We start from the raw sequence: 21889 nt of genomic DNA on the forward strand, positions 1-21889 counted from the left end.
TTAGTATGTGTGTTTGTTTTGTATAGTGATGAATTTAGACTTATAGCTTTTGGAAGATGATATTTATTGGATCAGTACTTCAAATGTAAAATGTTATAATAAATATTGGCAATAAATTATATCCATGTAGGAAGACCTGTTTACAGTGGACAATGTTACAATACTTTCAATTAATTTAAACTTTAAATCCAGCTTAAATAACACAAAACTATGGTCATTGTGTCTGTAATTTATTCTTCTTGATTCAATCTCTAGTCCAAATCAAACAACTGCCACAGGCCTCCAGGTTGTGCTGAGGCCTCTGTCCTGTCCAGGATGGGGTCGATCCCGTTCAAACAGGCTGAGCTGTTGCTGTCCTGGGACCAGCAAGTCAGAGGGGTGATGAAACTCTTGCTCTCAATTTTGTTGTGACACTCGGACTGAGGCAACTTGTTACAGCTCAGGAGAGAGGGACTGTTTTCCTTAAGGACCATAGACTTGCTGTTCTGAGCCATCACTAGAGGGCGCTTTTTCCGTCGCACTGAGAGTCTTTTGGGTTTCCTCTTAGCCACACTCATTCTGTTCTCCTTTGATGCATCTGCTTTACACATAACAACAGACCGTGTGCTCTCCAGTTGGTTTTCTTGCAAACTTACAGGCAAAGAGTGCATAAGACTAGGTGAGGTCTGAATGAAGCTATCCATTAATGTCACTGGGCAGTGTTTGGGTGAATCCTTGGAGACTAAAGCTCTCAGCAGCTTAAGGGCTTCTCCAAGCATATCTCGTTCTGTTTGCTGGTCCTTTTTGAGGCCATCCACATTGGTCATTAATCTTAGCATAGAGCAGGCGAGAGAAGAGGTGGCCTAAACATTGGAAACATGTTACAAACCACGATTCAAAAAATGTATGCCTATGCATTAACTTTACAGACCTTTTCCATCTTGCTCTCTAATTCTGTCACCGTCTCTTTTTGTGAATTTACTTCATTCAGTAAGGTCTGTAGCTGCAGGGAAATGTCACTCTGGAGGCTTATTAGGTTATTCTGCACTGAGAAGGTTAACATACTTATAACCAACAACCTTAGATCAACATTTGCCTTTTGTACAACAGTGCCATCTAGAGGGTAAATAGAGCAGTCACACTTACGTGTTGAAGCAAACTGTTCCATCTTTTCAAGGATTGTGTAACAAACTGCACTATTTTTCTCCGTGCCAGTAGCAAGTTGGTGAATCTAAAAACGGTGTACATATATAAGTAATAAAGCTGACAAACGACAATTGAAATTTATGATTATAAACTTTGCTTTTATTCTTACACTTACTTTGTTAAGAGTTTCTCGAATATGTATACAATCATTGACTAAAGTCTCACTGCAAAAGAAGCATTTATTGGTAAATTATTTAAATATTAATCTTAATCTGCTTTACATTTGGAATCTGAATTTACAGTATTTTATATCAATCATAATATAAGTCTTATACCTGTCAGAATTTTCCTTAGTCTTCCTCTTGTCCTCTTCAAATTTGTCTAGCAGGCTAAAAAATTTCCCTTTATCTTTAGTTTCTCCAAATAGAAGAGGTTTACTTTGGTAAGTCCGTAGAAGAGTTGAGTCACTTTCCTAACAAAAAGAGTATAGAGTAAAGGACTTCTTTCATACGGCATAAATCTAATGATCTAAATACAGCATGTTTGTTTTAAAAAGACCAAAGGCCCATATCGAAATTAATTTGTATTTAAATGTAGCCAAAGAGAAAAGTAGCACTTAAAAGACATATTATGCTTTTTTTAGGAACTGATTATTGAACTACCACCTAAGTAGATCACCTTTTTATATGTTTTACTGTAAAACACAATATTGATCTAAAACGGCTTAGTAACAGATCAATTTACTTCCTGTTCAAAACAACTGAACTGATAAACTCTGCCTCTTCATAGTGAGATTTCACTGTAACAAGCAGCGAATTGTTATTTACAAGTGGCTACATAACATTTTAGAACCATAAATGAGTCCCACCTAATTTTTCAAATAATCACAAAGAAGTACAAGCATGTGTGCAGGGATAGGGGGTAGGAGAATACAGCAATTTCTGAGTTAGATTTTGCATAATATTTAATTTAAGGATTGCAAATGCATCCTTTAGAGTGAATGCTTCCTAATAGTTAGTAGTAGTTAGGAGTTTGAATCCGGCTTGTGACGGTTTGCTGCATGTCGTTCTCCGGTCTCGACCCCATTTCAATATATATACTTTTGACAGAATGTGAGCAAGTATTTATCAGGAATACAGGTTCTATTGTAAATAGTAGTGGGAACATTTGATTAAAGTATTCTCAAAAATTAGGTTTGTCCCAAGTATGGTACAATAACAACGTTAAACTATCTAGGGATGCATAGTTTGAAAAATGACCAACCACAGACAATTCAGAGGCACAAAACTCTAAAACTATAATTTTATTTCCAATAAACTCTGAAACTATAATCATGACATGTTGTGCTTACCTCCTGAGATTGTGTTGAGTTCCATGAAGACAAACTCAATGACTGAGAAGCAGCTTGAGAATTTTCAGGCCAAAACTGAGAGCCAAAGAAAAGCTGTGAATCTGTTATGTTGGAGTATCCATTGGCATTAGTGGTCCTATCAATAGAAACCAACAAAAGTTTATATTAGTGTGGCTACAAGGCAAAGGTTAATTGTCTACTTTTTTTTTTTTTTTTGCCAGTTTCTGTGAAATAAGGTTTATTTTCATTTGTATACCTGTTTCCAGTTGGTATATTCATCATCTCTGTCAAATTCCTCATGTGATTCATTTTCACAATTTCTGAAAAACACACCCAAATGTAGAAGCAATTTACGCACAACAGACACAAAATGTTGACAGTTTAAACTATATATTTTCTTAAAATAAATGTGTCATCAGGTATTATTATTTGTCAAGTCATAACTATTGTTATAGATAGGTTACAGGTAACAGTTGTGGAATTACCTCTACATATGTCACATCTCTAAGTAAACGTAAAAAAAAAAAATATATCACCATGTTCACTAGTAAAATGTGTAGTCTAGCTTGGCATATGCACTTTAAACTTCCTCATAACAAGGTCCTGACCTTCACTGTAACCCTATTTTTTATCTATTAGTTTGTCTAACAGGGACAATGTATATTCATATACATTTCTGTACGTGTACTAGATTTATAACCAAAAGAGTAATTTTTCACCTGCTGTCCCAGGACAAATGTTAAACACTAATCCCTAAAAGCATCAATATTAGAATACATACAATGGTAAGCTGTACAGAGTATACAATAAAAGACAAAGACATGGTATGGTTAAAAGTTAAAAGTATACATTACTGACGAAGAATTTTCTACAAAGTGTTAACTGTAACAAAATGTCCTTTAATGTTGGGACATAGAACATATTAAACAAATACATCTAACACGTGTGGGAACATGAGAGCTGATCCACTCTAAAAAGTATTATAATTACAGTATCATTCACTAATGTACTTGTCATTAACGTTCTCTTACTGTCTATTCCTACAGCTAACGTCATTTGTTATTGAACATTTGCTTCAAATGAGTTAACTTCACAGCTGACTTGCTAAAGTTAAAATAGAAGATGCCTAGAAATTGTTGGTACCGAAAATCGCTAAATTGCTATGTCATTTTAATCATTCAATACTGGATTCAACTATGAATTGTAAATATGTGAACAGGTGTATAAACACTTACAGTTTTACGAGAAGATTTTGGCTGAGCCCGTAAATGTTCTGCTGCACTTTATCATTTCCCGCCACCTGAAGTAAGTGATCTGATGCTGTGCAAGAGAAGCTAGAGATACACTGAATCCTCGTGTCAATTGAAGCGGCCATCTTGTGATTGTAAGGCAGCAAAAATCTAAATAATAATGTTAAAAAACATTTGTTCTATTTATAGTCTGACTTCAGACTAATGCACTTACACCAAATTCACCTTTCATTGTATTTTTTAGTGCCAATAGGTATGGATTATGTGAAAAAAGTGCTTTTGTTTTCTTACATACACTGTATAGCAATAACATGACACGACTGTGCTGTATTCAAACTATGTATTTATACAACCCTACAGGTTACGTTCGTCTATCCTTTATTGTGAAATACAACCCCGGAAGTACATACGCCAAACCGAAGCAGGTGGCTACTCCATGGGCCACTCTCGCGACAGTTTTTTGGTTTGTTTTTTGTCACCCTAAACACAAATGATTGTCAGGTGAATGTAAATTGGTGTTCGGCTGTGTCTGATACCACGCTGGAGTCTGGACGGGTCAACGCCTAGCTGCTATTTGGCTGGTAAGTTGTATTTATATGTACGTGCTTGTAGCGAGCTGCTCTTGCTGCTGTCAACACATAAAACGAGTAACAGGTTGCGTTTAATCAAAACACCTTCACGATTATATCACTGATCCTTGACAGGAACAGTTGGGGTTTCATGTGATAAAGGACAGTCGTATGTTTATCTCTTGTTGTTTAAGGGAGTTTATTATGTGGGTATATTGCCTCCACATTTTGTCACGTGGATTTGAAATGTATCCACTAATAATAAAAGGCCATCACTCATTGTTGCTGAAGTTAGACATAATGCTACACAACCACTAAACGCACATTTGCATAGTAGCTTAGCACAGCACCTTCACCAACCTGTCGAACCAGTCAGGCATGTGTCTCTTGAGACTTAACTAGTCTTTGTGAATCAGTCTTCTTCACATTTTTCCTGTGTTTCTCCTCTTACTTCTAGGGTTATAGCATGGCTTTGTCATTTCTTTTAGTCTTGGCTGCTACAGTGATTCTTATTCGACCAGAGACACCTGTAACCAAGGTTAGGCTGTTAGATAATCATTTTATCTGCGCAATTCCTGTGAAGGATTTACTGATTTAATAATTTGTTAATTATTTTTTTAAGGCTTTACACCAAAATTCTTTGGAGTGTTGCAGTGACAAGCAACAGAAACTTAACAGCACTTGTTCAAATGACACTCACTGTGAACCAGGTAACCGCGACTGCAGATAGTACAGGCCACAACTTTTCCACAATTTTTTATTTTTTTTTTGCAATTAACATGTTTGCCAAATATTGTAACCTAAGCAATAAGCTCTTGTGAATATTAGATGTCATTAAATGATATCCTTCCCCAGGATGCTTTCTGCGGGTCCTGGAGAACGGCAACACTGTTTGCATTTTCTGTGACACTGCAGCTGTGGATTTGGAGAACATAACAACCTGCACCTACAGTAAATACTCAAAACATTGCAGTGTTATTACTGATTGTGTTTGTTGAAGTGTGTTCACAATTTGTCATCTTTTCAAAGACTACACAGTGGAGCGAAAGAATCACACCACAGTCACTACAGTCATTCCTAAAATTGGTAAGTTAACTAATAAGACGGTAGTTTACAAACATCACACCAAGTAAGACAATGTTTGGCCACTAGACCTATTATATAAATGAAGTCTAAAACAGGACTATTTTAGTTAATTGGGGCTAAACCAGGTATAAAATAGTTGTATTACTATTTCTAAACAAGAACTAACCCAAAAGAGGTCTAAGAAACATTACGTGTCTCACTGCTGTTCTTCTTTCTCTACATTTTTGAATGAAGCATGGTGGTTTACCTGTGGTTAATTTCCGTTGTGGTTGTGAACAGGAGGACCGGGCGTGGCAGCTTCTCTTCTTCTTGGGACGTTATTAATCAGCTTATTCCTCATTCTGTCAGTTGCCTCCTTTTTTTACCTCAAACGTTCCAATCGACTCCCAAGCATTTTCTATCGACGCAACAAAGGTATAGCTTCAAAAACACAAAAATACTGTCCCATTAACAAATAAGGGTATACTTACTTCTACCATTCCTTCTGTTTTATAGCTTTTATATTCCAGCCAAGTGAGACCGTAAGTGCTTTTAAAAATTATGCCAAGACATTGCTTGAAAATGATTATCTAACATTTAAATTGTATGTTTTGATTTTTTTTAGGCAGTTATGATACCATCCACATCAGGTATGTTCTTAAAAGTGAATCCTAGTCAACCAAAAGCTGTTCCAATTAAAAATCAGTGATATCAATTAGAACCACTAATCATCAGATCTCAGAACAGGGTTGGGCTGTCACTGGGATGGTAAATGTGGGACAACGGCTGGAAATTATCCCACCCCTACTGTCCCGACCAAATAAAGATAGATTTGACAGTGCTAAAAACGTCTCTCTTTTGGAGTTTTGCTAAAGTTTTATTTCTTTCTTTTAGCGAGAAAGACGAGATATGTCCGGAGAGAGCGGCCATCAGCATCTTCTACTCGGAACAGTGCCTCCGTTTCTTCGGCAGCAACTACACAAGCTTAACCTGTAGAGGGAGCTGGAGACCTCAGGACAGATGTAGGGGCACATTTTAATAATTACACTAACCCTTCAATCAAACAGTATAACTTAAATTGCCAAATATACTGTTGCTGCTATTTCACTGCTATTATTGACTGTTAGTGTCCATAGCTGTGTTGTCAAATATGATTGGCTTAAGTGATTACATCATTACATGTATGTGTGTTTTTTTTGTAAAACCTATTGCTTTTAGTTGTGAAGAGTTAGCGAAAGTAGTCGTAAGAGTGGAAGCAGTAGACTTATTTTAAAGACGACTGGCTTGATCTTATCTGAAGAGCATCAAGAGTAAATTTACAGAGATGAAATACTGGTAGATTTCTGGACCTGGTTTTTATATGCAGGACATGTAATATTTATTTCCTAATTGCAATAATGCACTGAGTTTTTATGCAGGGTAAAAGAATGTGCTAGGCAGTTCTGAGATGTAGATATTGTTTTTATTGTTGCCTCTGAAACTGTTTTATTTATTTGATGTATCTTGGACACATTGGATAAGTGAATGTATTTTTTGTAACTGTAAAAAAACATCATGCGTAGCTGTAAGAATCATTCCATATGCAACAATACTGTGCTACATCAACATGGAAATTTTATCCGATTTCAGATCAGTGACACACACACACACACAGAATGTTTTGTTTTGTTTTAGTTTAATTTTGATATTCATGGTGGTAGCTGTATTCATATTTGATATCTGATAAAATACTAAACAATAATGCATTATCCTCTTTGTTTACAAATGTTAACATCATTGACTATGGAATCCATGTTGAAATTTGTTATTACTTTCACAGGAATTGAACACGTAAATACTTGTTTCCATTTTCTTATTTGATCATGTGCACCTGAAGCCCACAAACTGCTGAAAGCATTTTATAAATCAGTCTATTTATTTCACCAATGTTATTTATATCAGACTATCACAAAATGGTGCACTTTACCACAAGCTTAGATACTTGTGCACTTTGCCTAAAATATGTTGCCATAAAGTGTAATTAAGATCTATATTTATTGCTGCAATGGCAACGATTATAGTTGCACTTTGTATTACTTGACTAGTTTTTGCCAAATAAAGCTTTTGCCATTTTAGGCTTTTAGTGAGACTAATTAAACATTAGCCATTTGAATCTTCTCTTGCGGCCTTCTGTTAAATGTAAAGGCCATAGATCACCACAACACTAAAAGCCAATTTCCAAATCAAGTAAGCGCTGTGATCCATTTGTGCATTTTTCACTTCTTTTGTATATGTCTTTATATTATCATGAAGAAAATATATTGTAAAAGTATTGTTTGCAAAAAAATAAAGCTGTTTTCTATAAAGCTTATTGTTTGTGATCAATGTAATTGTCATCCTTTTTAGGTGTAACATGTTAGAATGACTTTGGTTCTGAGTTAAGGGTGTAGTTGGACAACTGACATACTGTTCAAGATGCAGCCAAACATTTTATCGGTAATAGTCATATATTAACTTTGCTAGAGTTATGTAAAAGTTATATACCTGCTCCTCAAAAATGACTTCTTTATTGGTCTTTGTTCTGATAATCAAGAGTGCTTGTGTTGGTCTGAAATGTCACACCTCCTCTGAGGGACGGCCGTCTGCATGTGACCCAGCAGCTCTATTTATATCAGCTGAGAGGCTCCGCTCTGACTTTGACAACACAGCGGAGCATGTCACTGCAGGGGACACACAACAGCCTTCAGGGTGGACATTTTGTCCTTGTGACAGAGGTATGTTTACAAACTTTACACTCTTTTTGTGTAAAAAAAAATTCAATTAAAGTAATGGATGTTTGGAAATTTAGATAAATGCCATGCGGATAATGTAAATTATTGTACCATTATTTGTATAAACATTCCCACATTACAAAATGTATAACAATGGAAGAAAACCAGAATAAATACAATGATTTGATTTGCCCGGTTTAAAGGATTAAGCTTTCTCAATCGAGGCTCTGCTCTGCGGCATGCAAAAAAAGGTTTATTGCCAAACCTTTTTATACCAAATAAAAGGTTACATTTTAATATTACGGCACCAGAAATATTCCTATACGCTGTAATATATAAGGGATTGTGGGTATATTATTCTGAAGGGAGCAGCATACCACAGTTGAGTTCTATGTCAGGTCAAGTTCATGCTTGGTTAAGCCTTGATTTCATATCAAAAGGCATTCAAGTTCAGTACTTTGTGTCACTCAGGGCTGTGTTTTCAATTTTAGCAAAAGTAATGACCTTATTTCTAGGAGTAAAGACCATGGAAGATCTTTGTCTCATGAAGCTTGTGACTCGTAAGCTCTAGCTGATAAAGTGAAGAGCCACATGAATTAAAATCAAACAAACAAACAAACAAACAAACAAACAGATGGTTGTACTTAATATAGCAAATCACCAAAGCAATGCCCATCTTTAATCTGCATGCCATATATAATTACCTAAATGTGTTTGTCCTTCAAGTCAGAGTTTCCTAACCAAGGGTAGTGAGCACTTGTCTGAGGGGAACGATTTAAGATTCAAAATAACGCTGGAAATTAATTTTAGTATTTGAAAACGCTTTTGTGAAAAATGTTTCCACCTGAATAAGGAAAGGCATGGCCGTAATTAAAACAGGAAAACATAAAATGGTCATTACTGGCAATAAACTACAAATTTATTCATGATTTATAATGACTAAAAATACACATGATGCTTAGGAGATACTCAAGACAAAAAAGGTTAGGAACCACTGCTTTAGGCATTAATCGGCAAATTGTTACTGCCATTTTAAACAAAACACTTAATCAGAAATTGTGTTTACATTTCCAGATGATGATGAAGATGATGTACAAGTGAAGGATCAAAATGGATGACTTGGATCATAGCATGAACATATCTGACCATGACTGGCTCAGCTTCTTGGAGGAGAGTGAAGAGTGCTGTCTAATCCAGGCTTCCCTGGCTCATCCCGACAGCTCTTGTCTTAGTGATGCCGATGAGCCAGACTTTACCACACAAACCTATGCACCTAAAAAAGTGCACAAAGCTGTAGAAGACCCTAAGGAACCTGGAGTTGCGGGAGAGGATGGTTCAATTTTTCAAAGTTCTTCTGCTGTGTGCGGTAAAGGAAGAAATGACCCACAATCTGAATCTAAGCCTGTTATGAAAGATGCTCTTGAGGGTGACTGTGTGACCGGTGTCAATGACAAACCACCTCAACAAACTATGCCTGTGGATAAAAAGAAGGAAAAAAAGATTCAAATCTCTAAAGTGGATTGCACGCACAACGGTGAAGCTAACATTGACATACTAAAACCAGGAAAATTACCTGAACAGATATTTTCAAACACAAATGCAGGGAGCTTGGAAACAGACATAATTACAAAATATGTTGAATCTTCTTGTAAAGGGGACAGCCTGGACCGTTTGGATAAAGAAAATACCAGTGAATCAATAAAAATAAAAAGTGAAAGTGCCCAAATACAACTAAATACTGACTTGAAATGCATTGGAGTTTCCTGTAAAAAGAGCATGTTCTCTTTAAAACATACTAGTGAACCAAAAGATATCAAATTTGACACTTGCAATGAAACCTCAAAACACAGCAAAACGTTAGACTCCATGTTCATTCAAGAGAAAGACAGAAATGTAAGTAGTGACAGCTCTCACACTAAACTAACAATGGCTTTGACGTGCCTTCAAGATTCTAGTATAGATGATTTAGACAACAGTAATTCAACAAAAGTCAAAAATAGTACTTGTGTAGAGAAAGGCTTTCAAATAGAAGTAAATATAGAAAGGACATGTCTCAAAGATTGTAGTAATGAGGAAGAATTCCAGAATATGGCAATAGAAAATTCCAAAACAGACACTTCCAACAATCTTGATACAATAAACCAAACCAGAAATTCATCCTCTTGGACCATTCAAGAGGACCACTCAAAGATGAACAGCTTGACATGTTTTGGAGCTTCTTGTAAAGATTTAACCTTAGAAAATGCAGTTGTAGACTTTGGCAAACCCACTGTTTGTCCAATTACATATCATACAAATAGTATTGAATCTGATGAATTTGCAGATTACGAGACCTTCTCGAATTCTAGTTATGATTCAGAAACGTACCATTCTGCTGCAGAATCCATGGAGGACCCCAGACATCTCTCCATGCACAATTCAACTTCTAATCCATCCATAACTATTAACGATGAGAGTTTAATAGACAGAGGAATCCTCTTTACAAAGAGATGTTTCAAACGAGATGACAGCCTGTCTCTCATAGAGTCATCCCAGATTGTTCCATCTGCTCAGGCCAGCGCTGACAACACGCCAAATGACAACTCAACATGTAGCAGTGGCACGGACAGCACTGCGCTCTGCATGTCTGTGGACACAACTACATTTGCAGACAATTCAGACTCTTTAGGAGAACGACCTGAATCCTTACCTCAACTAGACGTTTCTATGGAAAGTCCTGAGGCGTATGCAAACGCCACTGGGAACTCTCAGCCTGTGTTTGCCATCTCTGCTTTCTGGGATGAAATGGAAAAATTGACAATCAATGACATCTTGCAAATCAGAATGGGAAGATGCATGTTGCCTATTGAGGAAGCAATTATAACAGATGACGTTGAACCTACATGTAAAGATAATGCAAGTGCTGAAACAATTGATTTGATAAACCTCCCTGAAAGTGCTGTTTTGGACACATTGGATACAGCTGATAGTGACTATTGCACAAATCTAGATGAGTCCAAACTTGACAGTTCAAGTTGGGATTTCTCTACGTCAGATTGTGAAGAGGAATACTGGCAGTTTATCAATTTGAGTAGGAACACAAGCCCAGACCAAGATGACAAAGGTTACCCAAGTGAAAGCACGGATTACATCTCTACAGGTGACAAATCAGACGACATGGGGACACCTGTACCCTCTGAAGGCTGTTCTGGTCAAAACCTTTGTGATTCCACTGTTAGTACATATACGCTTGCTGTGCCACAACAGATTAGAAAAAATAAGAGTATGTATGATATTCACGCACCCAAGTCAACGGGGGATTTATCGTCACGCGCGTTTTGGGATCGGAGCAGCTGCATGTCTTTGGAGGAGCCTTTGCGAATGAATGATGGCTTTGAAGTAGAAGTAGTCACTCCAATCCCCAGAGTGTTTGAATACCTTTTTCATGATAACGAGGCAAAGTGTGAAGCGATGTCACTCAGTGTCTATGGGCTGCAGGGAAACTATGCCTCACCCATGACAGACTATACATTTTGTACAGCAACTAATGACCTGCCACCCATGCCCTACAGTGAGGGGCCAATCCCAATTTTCTCCTGCTCGCGTCCGACTGTAAGAGAACGGACATTTCCCAAACCCGGCTGCATTTTCTTAGGTACAAACTACACGACAATTAAAGATGTCTCTCCGATCAAAATAGTGTCTGAGTCTATTTTACGGGGAATGGATTGTACGCACGCTGACCGATCCTACAGCTTCTCCCAAGACTTAACCAGTTTGTACTCTGTCGAGAAGATTTGTTTTCTCGACAAAAGATCTGATGTATGGACAGATCAGGCTGAAGATGAGGAGAAGCCAGTTGATGCGACTGATTCAAACGTTCGTGTCTTCTCTGTGACACCCAAGATGTTTAAAGATGCAGCATTATGGAAGAATTCTATGGAGAAGAACCAAATGCCATCAAGTAAGATAAATTAACTACATATTTGAGTTCTAACTGAAACAATAACATACCAGATGCAATAACATCCTAGAAATTAAATATAGAGCCAATAAAAAGAAACCTAAAGTGCACAATTTACAATAATCAACTTACAAATTACAGTAGGTTATTCTTTGTTTTGTGGCTAAATAATTAAAGGTTAAGTAATCATAATAATAACTAAGATCACACCAAAAGCTTTATAACTAACTATTCTTGTAATTCTTTTTCAGATTATCAAAGTATATTTTCCACAATAAAGCAGTCGGATATGTGTTTAGTCTGCATTGCGTTTGCTTCATGGGTGCTGAAGTCCTCTGACCCTGAGGCAGCTGATGCCTGGAAAGCAGGTAAGATACAGCTACAGCTTTTAAAATGATTTGTAGCAAATATGTTTATATTAACGAATGTGTTCATTCTTATTCAGCCCTCCTTGCCAATGTGAGTGCACTGTCTGCAATCCAATATCTGCGACACTATATGAAGAAAAAGACTTCACTACAAGATGAGGGATGACAGGCACACAGTTTGGGTCCAGCTGCACCACAATGACTCAACATTCGATTCAGTCATACAGATGAGCAGAAAATAACCACAACAAGAAGCATCAGGTCACATCCACTTTACACTATATTTTGTGCTCATCTGAAGATTAAATACATTCACTGCATCATCTGGGTACTAGCATGTGAAGCTACTGGGAAACTGTAGTTAAGTTGATGTAGTTAATAGAAGTGAGAGTCAGGGGCAGTGTGAGGGCTGTGAGCTGCGTTGTAGTAGATTAAATATGTATGTGCAACGTAGGTGTGTGCTTAACATTTTTATCAGGATTATCGCAAAGGTTGAGCCGTATGCCAGAGCACGCGCCTGCGTTAGAGATTTACAGGAGCTTAGCACACATTTCCATGAAGAGACTGAAAAACAAACTGGAGTTCTCGTTCATTTCACTTTTTATTCTGTAAATAGTTAATAAACAAATTGTGATGGATTAGAACGGTGTATAGAATTTTTTATCAGAAATAAAAAGATTTTGTGCCAAAAGAGTAATTGCCAAAGTATTTATTCAAATAAATATGTGATGGATACACTTTTATACTATGTCCCATAAATATTAAATGTCTTTGCAGTCATTTAAATTCAATTAAAATGCCAAAAAGATTTTTTTTAATTAAACATTTTAGTCAATTCTGGTATTGGCCTCAAAATGACTTGACTCTAACAAATTAATTATGTCAGCTTATAATACTTTATGTAATAGCTTATGGTTTAATGATCTCGTGCTAAATTAAGGGAGCCACGGTTCACTTCTACTGCTATATGAATAAAACTCATTCATCTAATATTGTGAACATGTAATATTTACACTCTCAGAAACAAAGGATAAAAGCTTCAGTTAAAGTGTGAAAAGATATATATAAAACTTCAGGATTTACACAAATATTTAGCAGATTTAGAGTAAACCAACTTAGACAATGCTTTCTAAACCACAATGCACCTTGCTACTCTAGTTTAGTGGAAACAGACTGAATCATGCTAGGTACATTACCATCATCCAAACACTGATTTAAATGCCATTGATACAGTTGAAACAATTTTAAAACTATAGATATCTAAATTTAACCCCCAAAGTCGTACTGTTTTCATATCCTTTACTAAATATCATTATTTGTCACTTAGTTAGAAACTGTGAAACAGCTTGTGGAAATAACTGTCACTTTCAGATTCAGCATTAAATATGTTCAATGATTTGATAAAATTAGTAGAAAGAGTTGATATGAAAATCTCTGACAGACTTTGACAGTCTCAATAAGTGCTATACGAGGAATGCACATAACAATACAGTAAGGATTTTTCTTCTAAAATATATTAAAAGAAGATATTAACAAACATCCATTATTCTCTTACACTCTTATTAGGTACACAGTATTCTTTAGGGTACTAGTATAGGTTTATGAGCATGCACCACCTAATAGTTACGATGGCTTGTCACCTTCTTTCTTCAGACGACTTCATAAAAGAATAAAAAAATTGTGTTACAATGTGAAACACAGTATATTGTTAAATATCTTACATTTTAAACGTATTACCTTACCTGTAATAATCTTCCTGACTGGGTATAGGCCCACCGTGAAGGTGATGCCCATGTAACCACTGCTGCTCCATAGCCATCCTCTGCAACTCAGCAGACTGGGCATGCATGGCCTGGAGCTGGTGGGCAGCGGACATCTGTGGGATCGGACCCTGCAGCTCTCTTGGATATGCAGGTCCTGAAAAAAAGTTTAATCAAATGAATTACACAAAACTGGAAGTACTGCAGCACACACACATTAGAGTCACTAAAAACACTCACCAAACAATGGGTGCCTCAGCATCTCATGATCGTGAGGGAGGTCACTGAGTAGAGCATTTGGGATTGGTCCTCCATGAAAAGGAAATCTTGCCAGACGTGGCCCCGGTCCCATAGGATCCAGAGGATGAGGACTGGAACCTAAAAAGGATGATGAAGCAGACATTCAACTTTACTGCTGATTTATCACGAGAGTCTCCAAACACCGTTGCTGAGTAGAGGCAGACCTTGGCCGAGGGGGTCCTGCTGGTGCAGATGGAGGTGAGAGTGAATGTGCGAGTGCTGATGGTGATGCGGCGTCACATTGAGCATCTGTAGTCTGGTAGCTGGGTCAGTGGCCACTGAGGCCATCCTCTCAGCATGAAGGCGCTCTGCAGTAAGCCGCTCAGCGTAACTCAGCTCTGGTCGCAGCTGTGGTCCCACTAGTGCCATCCTCTCACGCTCCAGAAGCCCAGGATGAAAGGGGGCGAAGTGGTGAGGAGGCCCGGGAATATGAGGGAGAGCCAGAGCGCCGTGTCTGACAAAGTGCTCCATCGGGTTAGCGGACGGGTGCAGCGTCTCTAACTCAGGGGCCTTGACCTCATATCCAGGTTTCATCCTCTCGCGTAGCTCTCGCTCTCTCAGGTTTCTGAGCTCACGCTCCCGGAGGTTGGGATCAGTGCTGTACAGGCCGGCCATGTGGTAGGCGAGCAGGGGGTCTCCAGGGCTCAGCGACACATAGAAAGGATGGTTTCGATTTGTGGGAGACATAACGTGGGGTCGAGCGTATTCACTGAGTGTGCGCAGAGCGGGAGTATCAGGGCCAATGTACGGAGGGACCGCAGCAACAGTAGTGGGAGGCTGCTCAAAGGAGGGCCGTCCATGGGCTGTCATCTGAGCTTCACACATTCGGCTGTCATGAGAGGAACTAGAGGCTTTCTGCAGCCAAACAGAAAGTATACACATGTTAGAGTTATTATTTACTTCATCATAATATGTTTGTTTTAATGTACTCTGAAGACCACTCACCGCACTCCTGTCTACCTCTCTTTCCCTCTCCTTCTCTCGGTCCTTCTCCCGCTCACGTTCTTGTCGAGCACTGAGCTCCGTCTCTCTCCTGGACCTCTCCACCGCCTCCTCTCTCTTCTTGGCCAGCTTCGAGGATGACAGTGGAGTAAAGAAATAGTCTGTTCTTGCACAGGAGTTGTACCCACGATCCAGGTGTTTAATAAATCTGTAGAAAAACAAAGGATTTTTTTTTTTTAATGTATGTGGCATAATATAAATGAAAAGCTACAGATTGACATGTTACTCAGTTTTACAGAGTTTTAAGAAAATGAATATATTGTTGACAGTACAGTGTCATACCTAGCAGACTGGCTGGCGTGGCTAGCCATGTTAACCACAGTTGGCTCTGGGGAGGGGCTCCTAGGGGGAGGAGATGGGCTCTCTGGTTCTTCCAGCTCATCCAATGGCTCCTCCTTCACCTGAACCTGTGAGCTTATGGGGACCGAGGGTCGAAGCGGAGGAAGCGACGACTGAAGGCTCTGGATGGGGCTGATGGCAGATGCAGTTACAGATGTGATGGTGCTTGGTGCTGCAGGTAGATGAGGAACGCTCATGGTTTTGGCAGAAAGGTTCTGCACCTGAGAGATGACTGGCAGCTGGGTGGGCACAGGCTGTGGCATCATCTGCAGTGGAGGAGGGGCTGCCCCAGGGGGGTGCTGGTTAGGCAAAGAGCTGAGTGGCTTCAGAGCAGGAGGAGGAGGCAGGTTGGCAGGCATCTGTGGGTATGGGGCAGAAGGCGGATGTGGCATTTGTTTGTGTGAAGGAGGGATGGGTGTTGTGGGAGGGGGCTTGATCTGTGGTCCCGGTAAAGGACTCAGTGGACGCTGAGACTCTCTGTAGAAGATTGGTGCTCTCTGGGCTGGCTGTGGAGGTGGGGGTTGTGGGCTCCCCCTGTTTACTGCAGACGGGACCTGGAATGGTGCTGAGAGAGGAGGGTTCTGCCCCGATGGACCAGTCGCAGAGAGTGGAGCAGGCTGTGGATGGCTGTTGCAGGCAATGGTGGTCTGACTGGTGCCGGTCTGAATTGGCTCTGTCGATGGAGGTGGAGGACTGTGCACAGCAGTGGGGGGAGTCCTCTGAGGAGGAGGCGGAATGACAGCAGGCCCCTGAAATGGAACAGTGTGTGAAGCTGATGCATCACTGGCCAAAGAGGCGGCAGCTGGCTCTGACTGAGCGCCATTGGGCTGGGCAGAAGAGTCGGAGTCACTCTCGTTGCCCTGTTGAGGGCTGGGAATGCTGGGAGATGAGCTGCGGTTGTCCTGATCAATATCTTTGGTGTCACTGCTGCCATCATCTTGAGCACTGCGGCTTTCTGACGAGCTTTCCTCTTCAATCTCAGCCTCTCCCTCTGACCGGGAGCCCTGAGGATCCTGTGGGGGTTAAAAAAAAACAAAAAAAAACCTCAGCTAATATACTGTAGCATGTGACAGAAATTATTTTTAATTATTAGCTAAAATATTTGTATTAAACAATCTGAATCATCCCACCTGAGTCTTTGGCCTTTTAGCTGTGATTTTTTCTGACTCGTCAGGTGCAATCGCTGGGCTCTCCCTAACTCTTTTAGTTGACTTTGGTGACACAACCTCTTCCTTTATTTTCTACATAAATAAATAGAACATTTTACTTTCTCTTTTCATACAAGTAAAAATTACCAATTTAAACATTCTATTATCAGGACAAATTATTCACTTTTGTACCACATTAATAAAAGTAATATTATTTTATACAAATTAGCCAATCTGGCTCATATACAAGTTCTATGAGGAAGCATGTCCCTCTTTACCTTGTTTGCCCTCTTTGTGGAGTCGTTTTTATTGTCAGCAGCAGATGCTCTTGTAGCACAACCAGAATGACTGTTACGATCATCATTATTGGGGGAGCCAGTGATTCGCCTGTGGCCACTTCGTAAAGATGACATCTGCTGTCAAATTCATAACAAAAAAAACAACTTTAAATGTTAATATTTAATTAGGGTTGCACAATCACTGACAGCATTAAAATTATTCTTGAAACCAAAGCCTTCGGGCTTACAGGTGCTCTGCTCCGCCGCGTCCTCATGCCATGTTTGCTGTTCACCTCTTCTTCCTCCTTCACAGGTTTGAACATGTACAGGGAACCGCCTGATTTTTGAGCTGATGGAAGGCAGCCATGTTTGTTTTCATGTGTGCGACAACGTGTGCACAAAACAGAGCTGTTCTTGCCCCCCTGGTTCCAATCTTTTGAGTCTAATGAAAAAACATAAGGGAAAAGGTAAATTATTGCTTAGTGATGAGTGGATCCGTTTTTTTCTGACCCGCCATGTCGGATCTAAGTTAAAGGCAGTATGGACGATTTTTCGGCGATTTGTGCGGACTGATACAACACACACGTGCGTTTGTTTATTAGCACAACGGAGCGCATCGCATCGCTCGTCTCCCGTAGATTTCTGTCCACTTCTACGTCAGCTCAAACTGTCTTTCTCCGTCTTCATTTTGCCCCGTACACTGAGGGAACTATATTATGATAGATCCATGCGCTTAGGCACGCGGAAACGTGGGGACGAGCCTGACGCGGCTGCAGGTGAGCGGTAGGTGCGTTTTATGATTGATACGTGGCAGGACAAATGATTTATCCACGCCACGAGGAAATATGATAAAAAATTTGCTGAAAAAAATTGTCCATACCACCTTTAACATCTAAGCTGAACTTGTAAACTGGGCTTCAATTTTGCGACCCTAACCACACATTAAAATGCTTAATTTAAAGTCTAGCGCATCGCTGTAGCTGGTCTTCATATCTGCAATCATCTATGGTTTAATGTGGTAAACTGTTTATACCCAAATGCACTGTTCACGCTGGAGCATCATCTTTGAAATAACTTGTTCAAAACATTATTTATAATGTGACTGCCTCGTGCGCACAGAGTTTCACATGTTTTTTTTTCTATTTGGCCCAAAGCACATCGAGGAAGATTAAATTGCCCTCTTTACACTGTTAACATGGATATACAAATATCACTAAGTTATGAATCAGAGCTCCAAAGCATGCATTAGGTGAGACATAATGTGCATATGTTTACGGCATATAAAATTAAAGCTGAGGAGCGTTTCGACCCGACCCACCCGCACTCGCTGAACTTCTTCTCACTGAGTCATCCCCATTGGAACCACGTCAGCCCGCTCATCACTATTAACGTTACTAGGGAAAGTTGCAGATGTTGAGTGAAAGAGGTGTGAACATACTAGTTGTACCACAATGGCTGCAGCTCTTAACATCTTGCTCGCTGTCCTCACTATCAAGGTCATCCTCACTGGCTGAACTTGCTTCATCTAGAAAGAAATACATTTGTTTGAATAAGACGTCAACCTAATGACAAAAATCCATTCATGCATAATGGGAAACAAGTACATAATATGACTAACTTGAATAATTTTGTGATGGTGCATTTGAAGAAGCTACAGCAGAGCGTGTCTTGGCTTTGCGTGCAGATGGTTGGCGCCGCTGCTGTCGATAGGCTCTGGTTCCAGCGGCCTCAGGAGTCTTCTTCCAGTGGTAGTAAAAAGTGATTAGTTCGCCCTGTTTATAACAACATAATACTTAATAAATATCTTGAAAGAAATAACAACAGTTCTTTTTTCTAAATATTTTCTGTATAATGAAAAGACTGAAATTACTGTTTTCTTGCAGGGTAGAAAGTCTTTCCGAATGCGGAAGAAATTTTTCCCATATTGCCTGAGGCCTTTAATAAAACGTTTCTGTAAAGAAAATGTATATATGTATTATAATAACTATATATATTTATAAAATGTATTTTTTTTCCCCAAATTACATTTTTGTGTGTGCATTACCAGTGTACTAAGTGACCTACCACATCATCCTCTGACCAGTATTTTTCTATAAGTTTTGGCAGTGGCTTTTTAACGAGACGCTGGAGAGCCTTTGCAGCATCATAATGGCTTGCATGGAGCTATGATGGAATCAAATACATTTTTAATTTTTTTAATGGTTATTCATAGGAAATCAATATTGAGAACATATTTTAAACACCTTACCATGTTGAGTGCATTGAGTGTGGTATCATCACGAGAGGCTGCTAAGCATCCATCCTCAGTGGATCCACCATCACACATTCCTGCAAATGCTGCCATGCTCCTGTTATATGTGGAAAATACATTTTTAACATGGACATGAGTCACATGACTATTTAATCATGTAAAATGTAGCCTACTGTAAAGAGTAACAGACAGTTTAATACACAGCTACCCCAGTAAAGGTCTCACCTGGCCGCTCGGAGGTACATGAGCAGGTCACAGTCATTGACCCCTGGCGTCCACATGAGTTCCTCATTCTCAGTCTGTGGCTGTAAACAAGGCTGGGGCCGTGGCTGTAACTCTGGGAGCTTGGCCTGCAAATTTCACATACCGGTAATAACCATTTCTAATATCAAATTTGTGCTCTCATTTAGGACAAAAATATTTGTAATATGTAAGAATGACTTCTTTACCTGATGACTAGGCCCCACTCGTATCTCGCCTTGAGTGCTGTTCAGGCTCCTGCAATAGGAAAAAGATTTATATTTAATATATACTTTTACATACATATGAGTGAGTCTACTAGATGTGTATGTTATTATTGGATAACGAGCCCATGCATTAGATCATTAAGTGAACGCACAGCCTCCTCCAGTAGACAGAGGTCTCAGCGAGAACATCCCGCCTCCACAATCACCGACAGCCAATCTCAGCCGTGACCTGCGATGTTTCCTTTTATTACATGAATGAAACCCGACACTGGCTACCGCAAATGACTGTCAATCAATCACACTTGAGCTGCAAATTTTTTACGGTCACCATTACAGGAACAGTGTGTGCCGCTCCGTAATAACAGGTTGACGCTCGCAACGAAGCACAGTTCTCCAAAATGTGCAGAAATGCCTTTAAAATCATCGGTGTTAGCTTTCACAACATGTCGCTGACCTAACCTTGCTAGCTGCACATAGACGACCATGTAAATATACAGGTCAAGCCCAAAGACGACCCAATACTCCGTCTCCTCCAACGCGTAGCGCAATAATCCGGTGGCGCACGGTTTACTACACCACATTCGCGCGGATTATTCGTGCAGAGACACGGCAAAGTGAGCAATAACAACATCACAGTATGCATCCAAAGACAGATCGGCTAGCTGCTAACGAGACAGAAACGTAACGCGGCGATTTTATTTGGCTAGCGCGTTAGCCAGACACCAACTTCGTGACCACTGACGCGCCGCACATTAAACGTCTCCAAAGTGCCGTGACAAACCGCAAAAACGCGTCAAACGCACGACATACGGCGATAACAGCGGGTAACGAGTTGATTAAGTTACCTCCTTGGACTGAACAGGTCGTCCATGTCGAGAAGGGCTGTTTGGATGTGGCTTGTTGACACTACGCGGCGCAGTGGGCGATACGCGCACACACACAAACTATGCGAAGCCCCTATTACATGGCTATTCAAAATGGAGGCGGCGTAGCGGAGGCAGTCAGTCTATTTTCTCAGCGCAGTGACCTCAGCAGCAGCGGCAGCGGCGGCGGCAGCGGCGGCGGCAGCCACGGCCACTGCCTTCAAAGTTGTCTGGTGTTGTACATTACGGAGCATGTGCCGCGGATCAGCAGAAGCAGAAGCAGAAGCACTGGCTCTGCTCATCGGCCGCTGCACAGGCGTGAATCAAACACCTCACATACACCATTAAGCAGCGTTTTGTGAGCGATCGAAGGTGAAAGGCTGCAGTCGTAGAGTTAATTGCGCTATAAATGCACAATTAAACAAATGCGTGGGTAAATAAACAAAAGAGGCGAGTCTCTTTTTGCATCTGCATCTCTTTTCCCGTGCACAATATTCATAGTGTTACGAATGTCACGATTTGTAGATAAAGAGGAAGATGTTGTTAAATGTGAGATCAAAGGATGGACTTGATTTTTAGTTTTGGATCAATCCTAACTGACTACATAAACAAGGCTTACATTACATTTTATTTTATTAATGTTGTTATAGTTTTACATACCACCTCAGATTATGGTAAACGATCAAAGATAATAACTGCATATGATTTTTTTAATTATTACTATTGTTATTTTTTTAGCAATTGCAAATAAATACATGAATAAATTCACAATGTTATAGTTTTATACATGGGTGGAAAGTAATTAATCACAAAGTCTCACGTTACTGCAATTGGATAGATTTTTGAGGTAATTAATTGTACTTTTTTGAATAATTTTTAAATGTGTACTTGTACTTGTTATTGAGAATAATTTTAGTCATGTACTTGTAATTATTAGTTATATTTACAATCTCTATATCTACAAACACAAAACATCGCTGCATCGCCAGAGCTCAAAGAATGCTGATTGCAGCTTAAAACAACTGATTTCCACTTTAAACTGTTTATTTGAAGTTTTGTA

General features: G+C 39.5%; 4 protein-coding genes across 10 annotated transcripts; 2 read left to right on the forward strand and 2 right to left on the reverse strand.

The window, feature by feature from the left end:
• Positions 1–66: 66 nt before the first annotated feature.
• ccdc36 (coiled-coil domain containing 36) lies at positions 67–2801 on the reverse strand. 2 transcript variants are annotated; one of them, XM_072452381.1, is made up of 7 exons: positions 2733–2801; positions 2477–2612; positions 1461–1597; positions 1301–1349; positions 1126–1210; positions 911–1026; positions 67–842 (listed from the first exon to the last, which is right to left on the reverse strand). In XM_072452381.1, exons 1-7 carry the CDS (start codon positions 2783–2785, stop codon positions 252–254), a joined length of 1167 nt encoding a protein of 388 aa, XP_072308482.1. In that variant the 5' UTR covers positions 2786–2801; the 3' UTR covers positions 67–251. The 2 variants fall into 2 exon arrangements, with proteins under 2 accessions (XP_072308482.1, XP_072308481.1); XM_072452380.1 differs by having other exon boundaries at positions 911–1210.
• A 1382-nt stretch (positions 2802–4183) lies between these two features.
• On the forward strand, positions 4184–6965 carry cunh1orf159 (chromosome unknown C1orf159 homolog). The gene is made up of 9 exons (XM_072452382.1): positions 4184–4307; positions 4753–4833; positions 4918–5005; positions 5151–5246; positions 5325–5381; positions 5661–5795; positions 5877–5902; positions 5986–6010; positions 6255–6965. The coding sequence occupies exons 2-9, from the start codon at positions 4762–4764 to the stop codon at positions 6347–6349; spliced, it is 594 nt and encodes a 197-aa protein (XP_072308483.1). The 5' UTR covers positions 4184–4307; positions 4753–4761; the 3' UTR covers positions 6350–6965.
• A 1059-nt stretch (positions 6966–8024) lies between these two features.
• Positions 8025–14339, forward strand: perm1b (PPARGC1 and ESRR induced regulator, muscle 1b). Its single transcript, XM_072452389.1, has 4 exons — positions 8025–8113; positions 9185–12053; positions 12305–12421; positions 12499–14339. Exons 2-4 carry the CDS (start codon positions 9221–9223, stop codon positions 12585–12587), a joined length of 3039 nt encoding a protein of 1012 aa, XP_072308490.1. The 5' UTR covers positions 8025–8113; positions 9185–9220; the 3' UTR covers positions 12588–14339.
• rereb (arginine-glutamic acid dipeptide (RE) repeats b) lies at positions 13116–21024 on the reverse strand. 6 transcript variants are annotated; one of them, XM_072452388.1, is made up of 17 exons: positions 20812–21024; positions 19949–19997; positions 19725–19849; positions 19497–19596; positions 19313–19411; positions 19119–19199; positions 18867–19020; positions 18687–18773; positions 17497–17690; positions 17249–17383; positions 16953–17063; positions 15766–16835; positions 15427–15631; positions 14646–15336; positions 14422–14559; positions 14164–14338; positions 13116–14078 (listed from the first exon to the last, which is right to left on the reverse strand). In XM_072452388.1, exons 1-17 carry the CDS (start codon positions 20835–20837, stop codon positions 14045–14047), a joined length of 3474 nt encoding a protein of 1157 aa, XP_072308489.1. In that variant the 5' UTR covers positions 20838–21024; the 3' UTR covers positions 13116–14044. The 6 variants fall into 6 exon arrangements, with proteins under 6 accessions (XP_072308489.1, XP_072308488.1, XP_072308485.1 ...); XM_072452387.1 differs by having other exon boundaries at positions 17249–17386; positions 20812–21023; XM_072452384.1 differs by lacking the exon at positions 20812–21024 and adding an exon at positions 20426–20705.
• Positions 21025–21889: the final 865 nt, after the last annotated feature.

This window comes from Eucyclogobius newberryi, unplaced genomic scaffold (assembly GCF_026437365.1).
Source record: "Eucyclogobius newberryi isolate DKJ021-1_F unplaced genomic scaffold, fEucNew1.0.hap1 SCAF_19, whole genome shotgun sequence".
NCBI lineage: Eukaryota > Metazoa > Chordata > Actinopteri > Gobiiformes > Gobiidae > Eucyclogobius > Eucyclogobius newberryi.